This window comes from Anas platyrhynchos, chromosome 6, assembly GCF_047663525.1.
Source record: "Anas platyrhynchos isolate ZD024472 breed Pekin duck chromosome 6, IASCAAS_PekinDuck_T2T, whole genome shotgun sequence".
Classification (NCBI taxonomy): Eukaryota; Metazoa; Chordata; class Aves; order Anseriformes; family Anatidae; genus Anas; species Anas platyrhynchos.
Window position 1 is genome coordinate 20,599,050 of NC_092592.1, and position 19,273 is coordinate 20,618,322.

Genomic DNA, 19,273 nt, shown 5'->3' on the forward strand with positions numbered 1-19,273 from the left:
GAGCCGCGGTTAGTGCTGCACTGGGCGGCGGGGCCAGCCCCTTCTGCTGCCCTGGGCCCCCTCCTGCTGCCGGTGCCGCCGCCCCTCGCCCACCCGCAGGCCCGGGGCAGCCTCCGGCGGGCGGGCCCGGCCCTGCTCCGCCCCGCTCAGCCTCTGGGGCCGGCTTTGGGGCTGGGTTTGGGGCCGCCCCGCCCGGCGCCGGCCGGCATGAAAGGGGCCGGGCTCTGCGGCGGCGCTGGGGCCGGCTCTGGGTGCAGGTGGGTGCCGGGACGGGGCCGCGAGGGGCGCGGGGCTGGGGTCTGCGGGGCTGGGCAGGGTCAGCCCTGGGTGCCCCAGCCCAGGTTTTTGGGTGCTGCTGCGCTGACTCGCTTCGTGCTCGCCAGGTGAGCCTCCCCTCTCCTCCCCTCCCCTCCTGCCCCCTCTCCCTCGGCATCCCCCCCTGGCTGTGCCTGGCCGGGTTTCGCCCCTGCCGCCCGCCCGGAGCCCGGCAGGCTCCTGTGTGTGCGGGGGCGTCGCTGCTGGTGCGGGAGCTGAGCCTTATCTCTGCTCCTCGGCTCCTCAACGCTGCTTTAAATGCGATCGGACCCGTCTGGCAGGGCTTTATCGGTCCCTAGCGCTTCCTACACAGGTTTCACAACCTTCCGCGGCGCTTAGTGCCGTCTGGCTTTCAGCGCGCTGCTTCCCTGCAGAAGAAGCTGAGATGGCAGGGCAGGAGCTGGAAGCTCTCTCCACAGCCCCTCCAAAGTTTGCTTCTCTAAAGTTTGCTGGGTGCTCTCGTAGCTCTCTGGTTTTCTCCGCAGTCTCGAGAACTCGTTAAACCTGACTGCCGTACAGACATAACCCGCTCTTAAGACCAAAATGCACTGAGCTGTGGTGTGCGCTCACTTCAAGGTCTGTGGCCCTCATGAATATTTGGAAATGGCCCCTGGCCTGTCTGTCTCTGGCACCTGGGGATTACAAGTAATGCTCCTGAATGCTTCCGTGCTGCAGACCTGAGAGAGCTCGCAAAGAGCACTGCCGCACGTCAGCTGCTTCTGTGTCTTGCAGCCGTGTCGCAAGCAGGAGGAAAGCTGTCTGGAAGAGCCCGGTGGTGTTACAAACCATCTCTGACCCCTCCAGAAGACAACTGGGAAGCCTGGGGGTGTGGGGTGGGGGAAATCTGTCCTACCGCCCGGCCAGACTCAGTGCATGATGAGAGGTCAGGCGTGGAAGCAGGTGCATGGTGTCAGACACCGCCCACCGGCTCAAGCTCTTGAAGGTATTTCTAGTTTCAAATGCCCGATGAGCTGACATACCAATTTTAATTTATTTTCTGTTGTTACGGACCAGCTATTCTCTTTAGTACCGCGGCTCCCTGGCTGTGACCAATGGACTGCCAACCTGCTGCTGGCCCACGTGTTCCCACCTCGCCTGCAGAGCTTCCTCTACACAGCTCTGATCATCCAGAAAGGATGTTGAAGGTTGCTCAGGGTCCTATAAATTTCAAACTGATTCAGGACTACCTAATTCCCCGTCCAAAATGGACGAGGCTGAGCAGAGTGCTTCTGATGCTGTTGTCTGGAAGCAGTAGGACTGAGGGTGGTGCAGGGGACGTTTTTTCTGACCATCATTAACCTGATGGCTCATGTGGTTGCCTCTTCTGGTCTTTTTGGGACCTGGTCTTTGTTCTTTCTTTGTTTTTCTTGTGGGCTGCCATGAAGATATCGAATGAAAAATTCTAGGAAGGTACACTGTTTTGAGTAGACAACATGTGCACTGCTCACTCTATATATGAACAATATTTAAGAAAAATCAGGGCTATAAGCTGTGTGGGAAGGATTATATTTGAAGGGATTTTTCCCCTTGCTTACTGTTTTTAATACTAAAACTCTAGTATTCCAGTGTTATTTAGCCAGCTGACCATAGTGAAGTAGAAGGTTGTGACAACCCCAAAACAGAACCCCACCAAGCACTGGGTTGTGTTAGATGGTTAGACTTCCCTGCTTCAACCTATGTTTTTATTGAGTTTATTTTACATAGCACTGTATCTTCTAGGCTTGTACTAGAGATCCCCCCCTAGCAGCTCCTGCTGGTGGTGCGACATCGTCCTGCAGTGGCAGCGTTGCTCTCCGAGCTGCATACCTGCCTGCCTGCACGGAGTTTTCATTTCCATAAATTAGCCACAACCGGGTTGGCTGTCATTAACTTGATGGTAGCAGATGGTGCTGTTTTCTCTGGATCACACCCAGTAGAGGAGGCAAACTTTGGTTTCTTGTGCCAGGAAGAGTTTTGAGTGTCCTGGTGAAGATGTCTTTTCCTCTTGGCTTCAAATGAATTGTGCTGCTTTGTTAACTCTTGAGAAGCTTACAGGGAAAACATTTGTTGTTACTGTGGGCAAGAGCTAGATGGAGACTACAAGGCAGGTAAGGAAATAATTTGGCCCCATGAATATGGGTTTCCAAGTTAGTGGGCAGGAACCAGGCAATATAAAATGCTGGAGGAGGAAAAGAGATGTAAAAGGCAGTTTCTTTGCTATGGGGTCTCTGTTCACTGCTCTTTCTTCACTGGCATCTCTGCCTAGACTGCTTGTTGTCAGAGATTTTAGTACTTCACTCTAAAAAAAAAAGACATCTGAGTTCAAGAAATCTCTATCTTTAGAGCTGTGGATGTTCAGTTACTTCACTTCAGTTAAACTGATAAAATCATCCATTAATATCAGACACCTTCCTTGTCAAACATGTTAAACAGGGCAAAGCCAAGGGGCAAATTTCTGCCCAGTTAGATGTTTCTCAGGGGGTTCAGGTGCCTTTCTTCTCTCTTCTCACCAATGCTCCCTTTCCACTGCTGCACCTGGAAACCTAAAGCATCTGTGGCACAACCACTTTAACAGTGTTCTTGAACCAGCTGTGCACAGCCCAAAAGCAGGTGTAGGTGGCTGGGCTGCAGCCAGTACTGCCCTGGCTACGGTACCTGCTGGTGCCTTTCTGGGCATGGGCAGTGCAGGGATGTGCTCTGGTGGTTTATGAGCTGGGGCAGGAAAAAAGGTCCCTTCCCACAGCCTGACATCCTCCCACCGCTTGGGAAGACTTACAGCCTTCTTGTTGGCTGGGCAGGGAGAAGGGATTCCCAGCACCTCTAGGGATTGCTCTGGGCAGGTCTTTGCTTTTCTTGTGGAGCTTCTGTTCCCTTCTCTACAGGCTCTCACCCGTGCCTCCATCCTCCTGGAGCTCTTGCTCTGTTGGTCCATACACAGCTTTACCATCTGCTTGCGTTTTTGGTGTTTCTCTTCACTCCTACAGGCACAGCTGGCCCTGGATGAGAGTCCAAGCACTGGCAGTAGTTGCCTTTGAAACAAGGTAGGGTCCCAGTAAGCAGCTGCTCTGTGTTTCTTTGACATGGCCCTGCCTATCTGGGACTGGAAAGCAGTGGGCAGCAATATCCAGCTGCTGAAGGGAGTCTGGAGGTTGTATTTAGTAGGATTGTATTTAGGACTTTCTTTCTTGCCTCTTAATTGATCAAGTTAATGGTGGAGAAGCTGGCAGAAAATCTTGGTCCAAATTCTGCATTACCACATTACCACAGCCCTTTTTGGGCTTAGTATGTGAGGCCATCCAAAATCCACTTATAATTGTTCCCATTATAACTTCTTCCCCGCACCCTTCCCAGCAAGTCTGAACTGGGTCCTCAGGACACAGCTCTGCTTCTGACTGTTCCCAAATAATTATCAGGCAATTCTTCTCCCAAAATAATGTGAGGTGTGGGTGAGGCGAGTTCGCTTCCAGTGATGTAGCAACAGCCCTTACACAACAGGAGTGCTGGGTGTTTCTCCCAGCTGGGATGGGGTGACAGCTGTAGGAGTGTGACTAAGGGGCGTCGCTGTGCCGGTGGTGTTGCGCATTGGCTCTGGGGCTGCTTTCTGGGTTTGCTCTCTTCCACCCCATCAGTCCTGGCACCTCTTCTATCCCTTTCCGCTGATCCTCCCTGCCCTCCCACGGCCGATGTGTCACTGGTGTGGTGACTGGTGGGGCAGCTCTCCATCCTGACCCTTCCTGCGCTCTCTGGGGCTGAGGTTTCTCTCTGGGAGCCTTGTTGTGGTACGGGCTTTCTCCTGCCCTGTCTGCGCTGAGCAAAGTGCCTCCCTGCATCCCCTCTGGGCTCTGCTGGCTTCCTGGGGAGCTTGCACAGACAGCAAGGGCTGGGAAGCAGTCAGTCAGCTGTTCTGGGACGCAGAAACAGTGATAAAATCCAGCTGTGCTGGTTCTGTAGTGGTACCTGGGGATGGAGCATGGGTGTCCCAGCTGGTGCTCTGACCCAGCAGGGCTGTGCTAGTTGCTCTCCCTCTCTGATTCTCTGCAAGTCAGTCTGCCAGTTTTTGAGCCTTAGACGCAGATTGGCACAGAGAAGTGGCTCTGGATTTACAGAAAATGCACCTGACATGCTCTAGTATTTGAGTTTTGTGTTTTCTTTCTTTTCTTTTTTTTTTCTCCCCTCTCAGTGGTGAACTCCATACTGCTCTCTCCTCTCTCACCTTATGAGCATCTGGCTTGCTGCTACATTCCCAGTTCTTAGTTGCCCAAGTCCATGACTGAGGCTTCTCTACTATATTAATGACATGTTTCTCTCCTTGCAGTGATGAAGATGAAGGTGCTACCATGTCCTGCTGCTCTTCTCCTTGTGGTGGCTGCGTTCGGTCTGGAGCCGTGTCACTGTGCCAAGGTGCTGATCATGCCCACCATAGTCTTCGACAGCCACTTGCGAGTCTTCATGCGGGTGGCAGAGGCGCTGGCTGACCGGGGCCATGACCCCGTGCTGCTCCTCCACGAGGGTCGGGACGTGGAAACCCACCTGCCTGCCTTCCGCATCCAGAGGTACTGGGGCATCTTCAGCACGGAGAGCGCGGACGCCTGGGTGCAGGAGAAGATAAAGCGTGTCTTCCAAGGGAAGATGACCTCTCTGGAGATGTTCTCCTTTTTGGAAAAGTACCTGGAAAACTGTGACCTGGTGCTGGGAAACAATACCCTCCTGCAGAAACTCCAGCATGAGCACTTTGACCTCCTGTTGGTGGACCCCAATGAGATGTGTGGCTTTATCCTGGCTCACATCCTACACGTCAAATATGCTGTGATCTCCACTGGTTTCTGGTTCCCAGCGGAGATTGGCGCCACCTCCCCCATTGCCTATGTTCCTGAGTTCAACTCCCTGATGACTGACAGGATGGGCTTCTTCGGCAGGACTTGGAACCTCCTGGTCTACGTGATCACTCGCGTGGCCACAAAGCTGGTCATCCTGCCCAAGTTTGAACGTCTCATGGAGAAGCACAGGGTGGAGCCCAAGACGTCCATGCTGGACCTTGTCCATGGAACTAGCCTCTTCTTCCTCTGCAACGATGTGGTGCTGGACTTTCCGCGGCCAACACTCCCCCATGTCATTTTCACAGGGGGGATCCTTGCTGAGCCTGCAAAGCCCCTTCCAGTGGTAAGTGCAGGAAAGCTTTGAGCCATGATTGCATATTAACCTGGGGAGGTACTTGGTGCAAATCTTCTTTTGAAGAGCCTTATAAATGCCATGTGAAGCTGCGTTTTGGTGCCTGTGTGTAGTGAGGAGATGGGGAGCACTGAGGACTGGGGGGGGGTTGCAGGGAGAATATAGTTAATTTGTCCACCCTGAAGTAGGAGTCAGCTGCACTCTGTAAAATGGTGTGGGAAGTGCTGTGATGGTAGTGTTGCCTCTGAGACTTGAACATGAGTAGGTTGGTTGTTTCTACATTCAAAGAGGAAATAGGAAGAACAATTAGTCTTTATTTCTTCATCACTGGTTTAAGTCAATCCAGAATTTCTTCCTTAGTTCAGTTTCTTGCAGGGTATTTCTGCCCTCAAGCTTGTAGTCTTAAGAACCCCTAGAGGAGAGCTGTGTTTCTCCTCTCATTGAATTCAGCATGGAGTGCCAAAGTGTACAAAACTGAAGTGTATTGTCCTCTCTTCCTTAAGTGGCAACCCTGAGGGAAACTCCCCAGGCATCCCAGAGGCTTTCTCAGGTCTGTACCTCACTGTCCTCAGTAAAGATGAAGAAGGACAAGCCCTTAAAGCCTTCAAAGGAAGACAATTTTGGAATGGAGCAGTACCTGTATACTATTCCTCCCGTTGCTTTAGCACTTTTACAAATGCTGTGGGGAAATAGACTTGGATAATAACTCTGAGGCAGTTGGGTAGTCCTGGTGTCCCAACCAAGGGGCTGAAATAGAGATAAGATTCAAGTTTCAAATGATATGGGATCTGTCTAGATCTCCGACGGCAGCTTTAGTCAAGACTATGGATGCCATTTTTTTTTGCAGTTAAAAGGAAAAAGCGAGTTTAGGTGCTTTGGAGCAGAAGTTCTCCAGATGCGTATGGTTGCACATTACCCTTTCCCGTGTGGCACAGCGTGCAGGTAATGTAACGCATGTAGGGTGCTCCAAAGGCTGTGTCAGAGTGTCTGCCTCACAGGTCTTGCAAAACACCAGCTTGGTCCAACCTGGCTGCATACACGCCTGCCTTATAAAGAAGGGAGTTGCTTGCTGTGGCATTACTCATGTGCTTCATGGCTTCAAGAACAGAGCCGAAGGCGCCGAGGGGAAGAGCGATGGAGATAAGTCCAGAGCCCTGCAGTAGGCGGTGGCTGTTGTGCTAGCAGGCAGGTATGCCTGTGCCCAGGGTACAGGATGCCGACAGAAGAGGGCTTTGGTAGGTCTAGGTGTAGCGTAAGGCATTTCCACAGAAGCTGGGTTATATAATTAAGGTATTTATTTCCTCATATTTGAAATGTTGTGGCTGAGAGTCCCTTTAATTAGGGCATGGTGGAATATAGATACGCATTTGAGAGATGGTGAGAATCTCTGGTGGTCAACCATGCCTCCCTTGGCAACTCTGAAGTTGTTTCTGAAAGCCTGATTATAATAGATAATGTAATCATCTGCTTTATGAGTCATTATAGCTTTATCAAGCAAAGCCAAACGAGAACTTTCTCTTCTTTTTCAGTTCTAGCAGTTGTATTGCTCAAAAGAAAATCAGAGATTCAAGAGCATGGAGAAACCAAAACCCCTTAGATGAAATCATCTTGATTTTTTTGTTGTTGTGTTGATTTTTGGGATTCTTAAGCTCTTCTGCAAAGAAAGGCTTGAGTCCCTGAAGCATCTAACAGAGGACAAACATAAAGCACATTTCATTTTTACTCTCTGGGGATAACTCCTCTGTACCGGTACTCAACCTTGTAGACTACTACTAATAAAATACTCTAGATTAATCATTTTTCTCCTTTAAAAACAGAATTAATTTGTTGTTGTTGCTTTGGGATTTTTTGCCCGTAAGTCTTCTACAGTGTTCATATTCAAAGGCACTTTAAGAAACTTTCCTAGAATGCCACTGACTGTGAGCTGATACGTGGGAAGCTTGAAGCGGGACAGAAAGCATGACAAGAGAGGCTCAGCCTAGCCTGGCATAAAAGGGAATTCTTTGTTTTTACTCCTCAGCAGGTGTGCTGGCTGATTTCTTCTCCTCCAGCCTCCTCCCTTCCTGCCAGTCAAAAGGAGTGAGGACTCCTCCTAGATACACACCTGCATGTAGCATCTTGGGAAGCCTCTAGCCTACACGTAGAGACCCTGGCAGGCCTCCTGCCTTAGCGTGCTGATGGAAAACAGCCTTAATATTTTCACTCCAGCTCCCTGAGGAGCTCTGGCTGCACCTATGTGGGCCCTATGTTTTCAGAGCCCTCCTTACCAAGGAGTAACTGTGTCACCTCCAAAGCTGTATTACAAAATGCAAGTTCTAGACACCTCTGCATGGAGCGCCCAAGCTCAGCTTTTGTGCTCGAGTAACGCCTGCCTGTCTGGCTGCAGAAATCACATCAGTTTTAGCATCTCCCTGGTCAGAAATGCTTGGCTTTGTGCTCCATATAGATTTGGCTTCATCCTCTTCATAGACAGCTTTCTTCTGGCAGAGGCTACAGGGGAAGGGCCTTTCTCCAGCAAGACTTCAAGGCATCTGTGTGTGTGTTTTGCCTGCAGGGTCTGCGTCTCTGGGTGGAAGCAGCAGATGCAGGTGTTGTTGTTGTCTCCTTTGGCATCGGGATCCGAGCTCTTCCAAACGACCTGGTGGAGAAGATGGCTGGCGCGTTTGCCCGCCTCCCACAGAGGGTGGTGTGGAGGTGAGGAGGGGATGGGATTCCTCATAACTCCAGTTGGATGACAATCAGACAGTTTGCTTTCCATCTCTTGATCTGATTGAATTTATAATTGTTATAAATTGTTATAATTACGTTGTGTGTGTTTTTCTTTTCCTGTTTTTTTTATCTTTATCTCTTCCCATAGATACTTCGGACAGAAGCCAAGAAACCTGGGTGAGAATACACTGATGATGGGGTGGCTGCCCCAGAACGACCTGCTAGGTAAGGCAGGGCTGAGTGTGTGTGAGCGTGTGTATGTGTTTGAGCGTGTGTGTGTACCACTAGCAACATCTCTGGAGTTTAGTCCAAACCACAGCAAGATCATACAAGGAAAACAGCACCTGTGTGGGTCTAAGTCTCTTGCTTGTTGTGAGTCTGATCTGTAAATAGTATGATCCTCACCTATTGCCTGTTTGAAGCTGTATCTTGGCGCTTACTTCCCTTGCTCTCCAGGTTCTGCCCTGTGTGTTTTGGGCTGCTGTGTTCCTGAAGGATAACGTGAATGTTCATCCTCTGTGCTCAGCATGTTTGGTTTTCCCTAAGCACGCATCCACGCTGTGTCTTGAAGAAGCCACCAGTAGTCTTGTTTCAGCATGGAAGGCACTGACCTGCTGCTGTTTCTTTGCCTGCAGGTCATCCCAATGTGAAAGCCTTCGTCAGCCACTGCGGGATGAATGGCATATTTGAGGCAATTTATCACGGTGTGCCGGTGGTGGGATTCCCTTTCTATGGGGACCAGTTTGACATCATGACCAGAGTGCAGGCGAAGGGCATGGGTATCCTCATGGACTGGAGCAGCGTGAGAGAAGAGGATCTTTACCAGGCTGTCGTCACAGTTATCTCTGACCCCAGGTGAGCCATGCAGCTGCATTAAGCAGTTCCTTGGTATGGGCTGCACATAGGGATTGATGCCTTTGTGGCATCCCCCATACAGCCTCCGGACCAAGCAGAGTTGCAAATATTGCTCAGCTGGCCAGACATGTAATCCTGAGATGTTTGCAGGAAGATATACTCCAACATTTGCCGTGAGAGAGCATGATCTAGCCCTGTTTGGCTTTGACTGTAATTTTCTTAGAAAGCTTTCTGAGATGCAGAGGCACAAACCTCTTTCATTTTAATGCCAGCCTGTTATCAGGTAAAATGAGATTGTATCCTTAACTTGTGATTTCCTTGGTCTTGTCCAAAAAGCTTTCTGTAGAAACAGTTATCTGCAGCCTATGGGCTGCAGATAATGCTTCATCCATTGCTTCTCAAAACAAGGCTTTTCCCCTTTCCTTGATTTGTTGCAGCACAGTGACACAGGGCTCCCACTGTCTAATATAACACATGCAACTGTTAGTGTTTGAAGTGCTGTCAAAGAGCTTGATTTTTTTTTTTTAATCAACTCATCTATTGACCACAGAGTAAGTTGTTAAGGTGTTCCACTCAGTAGCGAAGTATTTGGCCAGTTACCAAACAACTGACCACTGCTTGATGCTGGGTGAGACCTTCTGCTGCAAACTCGCTTCAAAAAGCCTTGATCCATCAGAAACCACTGAGCAGTCATCTTACCAAGGAACTTAGGAACTGAACTGCCAGCCTTGTTAACAAAACAGTAAAATGCACTCTGGCTTGTGCTGCCATGGCTAATGATTGCCATCAGAGTGGCTTTTAGAGGCAGATGTGAAACGAATCTTGGAGTAAATGTGCCACACCCCTAAGGTATCACCTGGGACTTGAAGGCACCACTGAATCAGACCGCTTCTTAGCTATGAGGCCCCTGTCAGATTGACAATTTCTTGTCTTCCTTTGCAGTTACAGAAAAGCAGCTAAGCTCATCTCAGCCCTGCACCTGGACAAACCAATGCATGCTCTCAACAGGACAGTGTACTGGCTGGAGTACCTCCTTCGTCATGATGGGGCACCTTACCTTCGCCCCGCTGTCTACGACCTCTCCTTATATGAGTACTTCTGCTTGGACATCTTGGCTCTTCTCTTGCTCTGCCTGGCCAGCATTGGATTTGTGCTCTACAAGTCTGTGGTGTGGTACAGGAGGAAGAGGGCCAGCCCTGTCTATCAGAATGGCAACTGCATGAAAGGCCACTTCACAGAAGAGAAGAAGTTGCAGTAGTGGCTCAGCATGTTCCAGGGCACATCCCTTCACTGTGAAATGAACTGCTGCCGTGCCAAGAAATGTACGGCACGCAGGCACAGAGAGAGGCGAAAGATCAGCAGGTCTGGATGAGAAGAGCCGGGGGGAGGGAGGTGTATTGCAAAGGCCTGTGTGCACACCTCTGTGTACAGCACCTGTGGGCGGGGACGCGAATTCAGGCATGGGTGGAAGCACTTGGCCAGGACGCTGGGAATGGGGCATGGGTAGGTAGACTTCCAGGGAGGAGTGCGAGTTGTTCCCTTTTTATTGCACGTTGGTTTAGATGCTAGTGTTGCTCTTCTGGCTTTTTGGATCTCTGGGGAGGCTCTGGAGGTAGGAATAGCGTTTCATGTGTGGCAGACATTGCTTCTCCTCTGGCTTGTCACCAAGACCCCTGAGAGTCAGGATTCCTTTATGTGCAGGTGAGGACTGGAGGTAGAGCTGTGGACAGGGAAGGGCACTGAAAGTATTGCTTAAAAGAAAATGAAACCGGTCTGTTTAAAGTTCTGTGGGTAAATGTTGTTCTTCCTGCTTCCATCAACCCTCTGCAATCTTGTTTGTGTTTGAGCTAAATTATTATTATTATTTTTTAAATAAAGTTATATTCATTCCCCTGGGTGGTAGTGCTCCAGTGTCGGTTTAATGTGAACCTCTGGTCCTTGTAACAGGAGGTCATTCAAGCAGACTCACATGGTTTTCCCTTCGTATCACTGCTGCTACAGTCTCCACGTACCTCTAGACCCCTACAAACCTCTGTCAGCAATTCCTCTTGGCCTTCTCCCAGGGTTTCATGCGGTGCCTTCCCTCCTCTGCCTGTACATAACACACCCATGCCCATGGAGTCTCCAAACCTGTGGTAAAAGAAGAATTTGGAACAGATGCCAAGTGCTAGGACCACAGGAAGAGCAGCCAGCAGCTTGGAGAGCTGATCACAGGCAATGGGCCATGCAGCCTGCTTATAGAAGCAACAAGCTCTGCTCTTTCTGAAGAAAGCATTCCTCATTTCAACATGTGCAGGCATGCTCTTGTCCCCCTCAGGGTCATGGTGTGGAGTGATACCCACGTGTTTTTACTCACCCTGGGCTCTAAGACAAACCCACGCCTGGATGCAGTTGCACAACCTACCCGCAGCACTGGCTGATGGTCTGACTGGTGATGCCCCACACCGAGGGTTGATGGCTGTGCTCTTGGCTGTGGCTCATTTCCAGGCTCTCCTCCTGCTTTTGCATGTGCTTCTCATTCCAAAGCAGGTGCTGTGTATAACCTCTCAAGCAGCAGTTTGGCTGGGCTCCTGGGATGCCCTGGGTTGGGACAGTGCCCAGCTCTGACTCAGTGGCTTCTCTGATGCCTGGCAGTGCAACCTTCCCTCCCCAGCCCTCAGCTTGCAGTGGTGTTGTAGCGAAAAATGTTTTGGACAAGATTCCTGTTTGCTGTCTAGGATGGGTGAGAACAGCCCATAGACTTAAGCTGCTGCTGTATTTCCTGGAATTTCTTGCTGTTTCCTGGGATACCCACACCTGGCTGTAGTCAGGGGTGAGCTTGGTGAGCTGTTGCTCTAGCTTTGTAGCAGACCTAGGTGGCTTCATGCCTCAGAGCCGAGGGCATGGAAAGGGGAGATTAGAGCAAGGTGAGCTACAAACGGGGAGGAGGGGAAAAGCAGGAGTTGTAGATAGGTGGCAGAAACAGTGGCTACATGGCACCTTTCTGCCTCTGAGTTGGAATTTCAAGGTTGGTAGTTTTTTGGAGAAAAATATATATTGGTGCAAGTTCTGCAGCATGGCTGCTGGTTGCCCTGTGGTGGCTTTGTCATTAGCTACCAGCGGGTGAGCATGGAGAAGGGGTAGGGTGTTTTGCTCAGTTCCTTCTTCTTTCTGGGGAGGAAAAGGGAGACTATTAATTCAGCCTACATGAGGGTCTGCCTGTTTAGATCAAGCTGAATATAGGAAATGATTTGGGAAGTTTGTGGCTTGGTGAGCTTAAAGAGAAGAAGAAACAAGGGCACCATGGCCTGATGGGGCCAGAGACCTATATCTTGTTTTGCTTTCAAGAGCAGAAGAGCAGGGAGATGTTTGTGGCCCAAGGAGCCTGTGCAGGGTTACAAAAACCTGAGTGTTTTCCAGTTTGCTGAGAATGATGCCGTCTTGCTGTTTACACATTCAGAAAGAAGTTCTAGCCAGAAAAAAATGAGAATATAGCACCAGGTGCAACATTAACACGCTGCCTCTTACTAGCTATATCCTGAATTCCTTAAGCTTTTCATGACTACGCTCATTTCCAAACATACAGCAGAGTTAGGAGGCATGTCTAGCCAGAGAGTTGAAATATATATGCTTATTAAAAGATGGTTCAAAAACTTGGTGAGAAAGCTACTTTTAGTGAAGTAAAGCACAAACCCATACAAGGATCTCATGACTAGGAAGTGGTCATTCAAAAAGCACCCTAAAAGGAAGTGTCTTCTCCAGCGAGAGCTGTATTTGGGGTTTGAAACGGCCAGGAGGTGTTCTTGGAGTTGTAGGGTGGTTCTCTGAAACTATTTGTATAGCTCCATAAAGTTTTTCCAGCTTTGCTTTATTCCTGTCCTCTAACTCTTCTGTGTTCCTGCTGAAAGCACAGCTTCCTCTCTTTGGTTTTCTCCATGTTATTCTTGTTGGTATTCAGTGTTGAATATTGAAGGAAACCATGACACAGCCTGGAGCTGGTTTTTAAGTCCAAATATTAATAATAAACAGCCTGTCACACACGTGTGGTCAAAACCCGTATCAGGGGGAAAAGACAGGGGTGCGCTCTGCCCCTCAGGCAGCGCTGGTGCCTCTCTCTGGGCAAGATGTGCAACCCCAGGTTACATGTGTGCCAGGTCAGGTAACTTAGCATTAAAACCATGGTTTGTGATGCACCAAGCAGGCAACGAGCCCCCCCTTTTTTTCATCCTCAAGGAGAAGTAGGATATGACTCAACACTTTCCCCAAGGCTGCTGGGGCCTCACCCAGGAGCTGCAACCCCAGCTGAGGCCCGTACAGCACCAAACTCTCTTCTGCCCCTGCTTCTGTCTCTTAGCAAGGCATGGAGAGCCCAAGCACCAGCTGGAGTGCCAGCTGCCTCCCCATGCCCACAAAACCCCACGAGGGCCCTGTGTGGCTGTGCAGACAGGGAGGCATGGGGAGCGAGCCAGCTGGCTTTTCAGGTTGCCCCAGCCCCGTGGGCTGGTGGAGAACATGGGACCCTGCAAGCAGAGCTGGCCTGGCGCCGGAGACACCCTGGGGAGGCAGGCAGGCACGTTTTCCAGGGATCAGCACCAGGCTGGTGTGAGGGAAAGCCTCTTCAGCCCCTGCATGTTCGTGTGGGGGTGGGTCCTCGTGTGCCCTCCGTCAGCATCCCTGCAGGACAGCCTGTCCCCGGCCTGCAGCCGGCCACGTCAGCTCCACGGCTGGTTTTTCCAGCCTGGGAAGGTGGCGGCTCCAAAGTAGGTCAACAAAATTTGGCTAATCAAGGGGAGCCGTCTCCCTCTGCAGGTGAGTGTGAAGTCACCCTAGCCGTGGGAGGATCGCGGCAAGGACGGCTCCTTGAAGGCTCCGGGATTTTGACTCATTCCATCATTAAATGGCAGTGAGCAAAGAGCATCAGGTGAAGAAGCTTCCTTGCACCTCTGTGCCAGCAGATCTTTCTGGCTGGTGCAGGAGCCTGGGCATGGCTTAGCCCCAGCCACTTGCCCACCATGGGCTGGCTCTGCCCATGGACCTCTCCCCAGGGGTCCCCATACCCTTTTTTGATCCTCTTGAGGATGCAGGCAATGCCTTCCTTGGATGCTTCTCCTTGTTCTTTCCAACCTCATCCTTTCTAAGCCCTTCATCCATTCCCACTCGTCTTCCTCTCAATAGCCTCTTCAAACCAATTGCTGGGTTTGGCTGGGCTAAACTAAATTTCTGGAAAGCCTCTTATGTACGGCTGCTCAGTCACAGGCACAAGCATTGCTAAGGCTGTGGTTTAAACTCTTAAGCTATCTGGGTATTTAGTCTCAGAGTAATAAAGGAAAGCAATTACAGACTTTATTGCTCCTAGGCCATTAGCAAAAGCTTGTTCTCATGCTCCCCACCTTCCGTCTGAGCCTGCTAACCCCCAGCAAGGCCCTTCTACATAGAATCATAGAATCATAGAATATCCTAAGTTGGAAGGGACCCTTAAGGATCATCAAGTCCAACTCTTGACACCGCACAGGTCTACCCAAGTTCAGACCATGTGACTAAGTGCACAGTCCAATCTCTTCTTAAATTCAGTCAGGCTCGGTGCAGTGACCACTTCCCTGGGGAGCCTGTTCCAGTGTGCAACCACTCTCTCTGTGAAGAACCCTTTCCTGATGTCCAGCCTAAACTTCCCCTGCCTCAGCTTAACTCCATTCCCGCGGGTCCTGTCGCTGGTGTTAATGGAGAAAAGGTCTCCTGCCTCTCGACACCCCCTTACGAGGAAGTTGTAGACTGCGATGAGGTCTCCCCTCAGCCTCCTCTTCTCCAGGCTGAACAGGCCCAGTGCCCTCAGCCGTTCCTCGTACGTCTTCCCCTCCAGGCCTTTCACCATCTTCGTAGCCCTCCTCTGGACACTCTCCAACAGTTTCATGTCCTTTTTATACTGTGGTGCCCAGAACTGCACACAGTACTCGAGGTGAGGCCGCACCAGCGCAGAGTAGAGCGGGACAATCACCTCCCTCGACCTACTAGCGATGCCGTGCTTGATGCACCCCAGGACACGGTTGGCCCTCCTGGCTGCCAGGGCACACTGCCGGCTCATATTCAACTTGTTGTCTACCACGACCCCCAGATCCCTCTCTTCTAGGCTGCTCTCCAGCGTCTCATCGCCCAGTCTGTACGTGCAGCCAGGGTTTCCCCGTCCCAGGTGCAGGACCCGGCACTTGCTCTTATTGAACTTCATGCGGTTGGCGATCGCCCAGCTCTCCAACCTATCCAGATCCCTCTGCAAGGCCTTTCCACCCTCATTCGAGTCCACAACTCCTCCAAGTTTGGTGTCATCAGCAAACTTGCTCAAAATGCCTTCTATTCCTACATCCAGATCGTTTATAAAAATATTGAAAAGTACCGGCCCTAAAATGGAGCCTTGAGGGACCCCACTGGTGACCGCCCGCCAGCCTGACGCAGCCCCATTCACCATAACCCTTTGGGCCCTGCCCGTTAGCCAATTGCTCACCCATCGTATGATGTTTTTATTTAGCTGTATGCTGGACATTTTGTCCAGTAGGATCCTATGGGAAACCGTGTCAAAAGCCTTGCTGAAGTCCAAAAAAATCACATCAGCTGGTTTCCCTTGGTCTACCATACGGGTGATCTTATCATAAAAGGAAATCAGGTTAGTTAGGCAGGACCTACCCTTCACAAACCCATGCTGGCTGGGACCAATGACTGCTTTGTCCCCCAGGTGCGCCTCAATACGTTCGAGAACCATCTTCTCCATGATTTTACCAGGCACTGATGTGAGACTGACAGGCCTGTAATTGCTAGGGTCTTCTTTCTGACCCTTCTTGAAAATCGGCACAACATTTGCCAGCTTCCAGTCTACCGGGACCTCTCCAGACTCCCAGGATCGTTGAAAAATAATTGAGAGAGGTTCCGCGATGACGTCCGCCAGCTCCTTCAGCACCCGGGGATGAATCCCATCTACCCGCTGTTATTAAAGACCATGTGGGATGCAGCTGGGGCTGATTCCTTCTGGGCTTTTTGCAGGTAGCCTTGGTGCTAGCAGCAGCAGATATGCCTGTATTGTATTCCTCCTAAGGGGAACTTTTGAATTATAATTTAACATAAGGCCTTTGTATCAGTGTTATGATAGTGCTGCCATTGGCTAACCTAATCCCTGTCTTAATTAATAAGTGCTCCTGTAAGGCAAGCTCTTCTGAAATGGGTTCTGATGTAAAACTTGCTGATTTCAGTATGAAGCTTTACAGCAAAGAGATTTCTTCTCTTATTGGTAGTTCTGGAAGACTAGAATGAGCCTGCTTGATTGTGAAGAGGTAAGCGTGTTCAAAGTGGGACATAGAACCAGTTAACAACAGTTTAAAGGAAACAAGATGATTTTTTGTATTTATCAAATCTGAGAGAATGAAGAGGCTTGGAGGACAGTGGGTAACCAGAATGTTTGTGGGCATGGGCAGCCCTGTATATTTAATGTCTGTTGTTAGGAAAGCGAATCAAGAATTGAAAAACAATAGCTAAACTGTTCTTGGAAGCACCCTAGGTTAACCTGCATATCTTGGGAAAGCAAAACAAAATAAAACACACATTATATGTTCTGTAAGTAGTAAACAGTATTATAATTCAAATTACATGAGTTCAACAGAGGTTTCAGCTGGAGTTAAGTTTCAGTGCCCTTTGTGCTAAGCCTTGGGTGAGGTGGTCTCTCAGTAATGGTGGATTTGGGACTCTAATCAGTGAAGCTTCTTAATGACTATGCACTGAACCCACCAATCACATGTGGGGTTTTCTATTAAGGCCAGTCTTTTTAAAATCTAAACTAATAGCAAAGAAGTGTTGAGTAGTCAATTTTCATTAAAAACAAAGTGATGAGAAGCTGAGTGCCTCAGTGAAAATAGAAGATGGGCCGGCCGTTTTTATTGCTAAAAATAAATTGCTTTGCTTTTTTCTTTCTTGCTTTTGCCCCCTGGATTGGCAGAGTGAGGGATGGTACTGAAGATCTGTGTGTTGGCAGGAGATGCGTTAACAAAGCTGAGTAACCACAGATAGTAAAATAATTAGCAGAGTCAGGATCAGGGCTAGGGGAGTACTTCTTTCTCATTCAGCCTTAATTCCTCTGATTTAAATTGGTAACATTTTAGTCCCATTTCTGTTGCCAGCATTTTGCTTTCTAGAACTTGCTGAACCTTCATTTTGTGCTCTTTGCTTTGTCTGAGACTCTGTAGTCTTGATGGACTTCAGCTGGAGAAGTCATTTTGTCTGTGTCTGGTGTCAGTGTAACTTCTGCTAGCTGTGAGCCCAGACCCCTTATGTGAGCAGAAGAACAGTGAGGTGAAAAGGGGCTGACACTGAGCCATCAGCAAGGTCTGGCTGTGTGAATACCAGGGGATACTCTGGCTCTGCAAAACAGGAGGTTTTGTGTTTAGGGTCTGAGAATGCAAGGTGAAAAGCTTTTATGTACCATAACCAATGTAGATGATCGCTCATGATGGCAATTTGGTTAATGAGCCTCTTGTTACTGTGCTGTGGTTTGTTTTACTCTCATTCAAAGCACTGAGCGTGTTCTGGCTGGGGGAAAAAAAAAAAAAGAGTCTGAATGTTGTGTACAAAGTCTCTCTCTAATGAGTAGTTCAGAAAATACAAATAGGTGCATATGTGAATTCCTGTAGATGTTCTTAACTCAGCCTGGGTTTTGAGATTTCTCTGATGAAGAAGTAGCTGATCAGGTTGTTTAAAGGACACCTTCAATCTTGATCAGAAGTCCTTCAATAGAATTTTTGGTTCAAGAAGCTGGCCCATTTGTTAGGTAGTCAGGTGTACCTGGTCTCCTTCAGCCTCTGTGAATTTCCAGCTGTGAAAACAGACAGTGGCAAATTAAACTGACAAACTGGTCAGGTTCACCAGACTCTGAATATGCATTCTGCTGCTGTTTTCAGGCTGGAGTTTGAAAACATAGCAGCTCTATATGCAAAACCTCAGCCACTCGCTCTGTTCACTCACCTTAATCATTGCTTACAAAAATACCACCAAGCTTACATACGGGCTTCAAAGAACAGAAGGCTGTGTAAATGGCACACACTACTACACTGCCACTGAGAGAGCTCCATAGAGGTGATTTTTGTCATCAGTGTTTCACATGGGATTTGCAGCTCTTGGTTTAGAGTAAAGAAGCTGCTCTGATAGCTTTCATCCCGAGAGCAATCGCTGATTGTGACATCTTTAGATTAATAGCTCCTGATGTCACCATCACTTTTGTGTAACCCTTAGGACATTTGCTATCCCTTATATTATTATCTCTTTGGAGTATTTTGCAGTGGTAAGAGCAACTAGGTCAAAAGTAACTTGCAGTACTAGTAAGGACTCCAGATGGTGCCTTCTGAGAAGGCTCCTCCTTACATTCAGTGAATCTGCTTTGGTTTTGTCCTGTTTGGGAAGCAGTCTTGAACGGCAGTGAGTTCCACAGAAGCAGTCTTTTGGAGGACAAATGCATCAAAGAGGAAATACTTTGGCTAGCTTTCTGTAAAACTGTTCAGCTTTCAGATCTCCAACTTTCTTGATTATCATACACAACCTTCAGAAGGTCAGTACGAAATGCTGTGCAGGGAGGCTCTGATACAGATATGGGGGCTTCTTCTCGTGGCTGTGTCTTTCCGGGGCAAAGAGACCTTGTGGTTGAGCCGTGTCTTTTAGTGACTGCCAGCCAACACTGTCTAGGGAGCTACAAGGCAGAACTATTTCCTCTGGTACTGGGCAGAAGTGAAAAACTTTGAACTGTTTGTATCGGCCTGAGACTGGGGAAGCAGAAGGAAGAGAGGGATGGCCTGCTTGCAAGGAGCAGGGGATCCTCTGTCCTCCTTGGGCCTGAACCCCCTGTTTCTCCCACAGGAAAAAGGCTCAGGGAGGAGCACAGCCGGTCTCCTCCCTGCCTTTGCTTCCAAGAAGTGAAGAGCTCCACGCACTGGGTGATGCCTCCCTGCACATTCACAGGCTTCTGCTCCCCTCTAATGGCCAAGGAGGTGAGAGGCCCTTGCTGGAGACCGTGCTCTCAGCGCTCTAGCGCCAGAGGGTGCCTGTGTGTGCTGGGCATCTCTGAATCCTCTGAGTCAGCGATTCCTGCTGCCTACACCAGTGGATGAAGCCCTCTGACTCTGATATTTACTGGGAAGCCCTTCCCTCGGGTGGGAAACAAGTCATGTCCAGCACCTGGACACCCAAATAGCCATAAGACGTCTCCTGCAGACTGGTTCTTACGAGGCTTGATGTACCTGATAAT

General features: G+C 49.5%; 1 protein-coding gene across 5 annotated transcripts; it reads left to right on the forward strand.

Annotated features, from left to right (window-relative positions):
• The first annotated feature begins 118 nt into the window (after positions 1 to 118).
• On the forward strand, positions 119 to 10,923 carry LOC101794817 (2-hydroxyacylsphingosine 1-beta-galactosyltransferase). Of its 5 annotated transcripts, none has more exons than XM_027460540.3 (6): positions 119 to 257; positions 4,610 to 5,454; positions 8,018 to 8,157; positions 8,321 to 8,397; positions 8,808 to 9,027; positions 9,970 to 10,923. In XM_027460540.3, exons 2-6 carry the CDS (start codon positions 4,612 to 4,614, stop codon positions 10,283 to 10,285), a joined length of 1,596 nt encoding a protein of 531 aa, XP_027316341.1. In that variant the 5' UTR covers positions 119 to 257; positions 4,610 to 4,611; the 3' UTR covers positions 10,286 to 10,923. The 5 variants fall into 5 exon arrangements, with proteins under 5 accessions (XP_027316341.1, XP_027316342.1, XP_012960234.1 ...); XM_027460541.2 differs by having other exon boundaries at positions 244 to 383; XM_013104780.5 differs by lacking the exon at positions 119 to 257 and adding an exon at positions 2,188 to 2,402.
• The last annotated feature ends 8,350 nt before the right edge of the window (positions 10,924 to 19,273 follow it).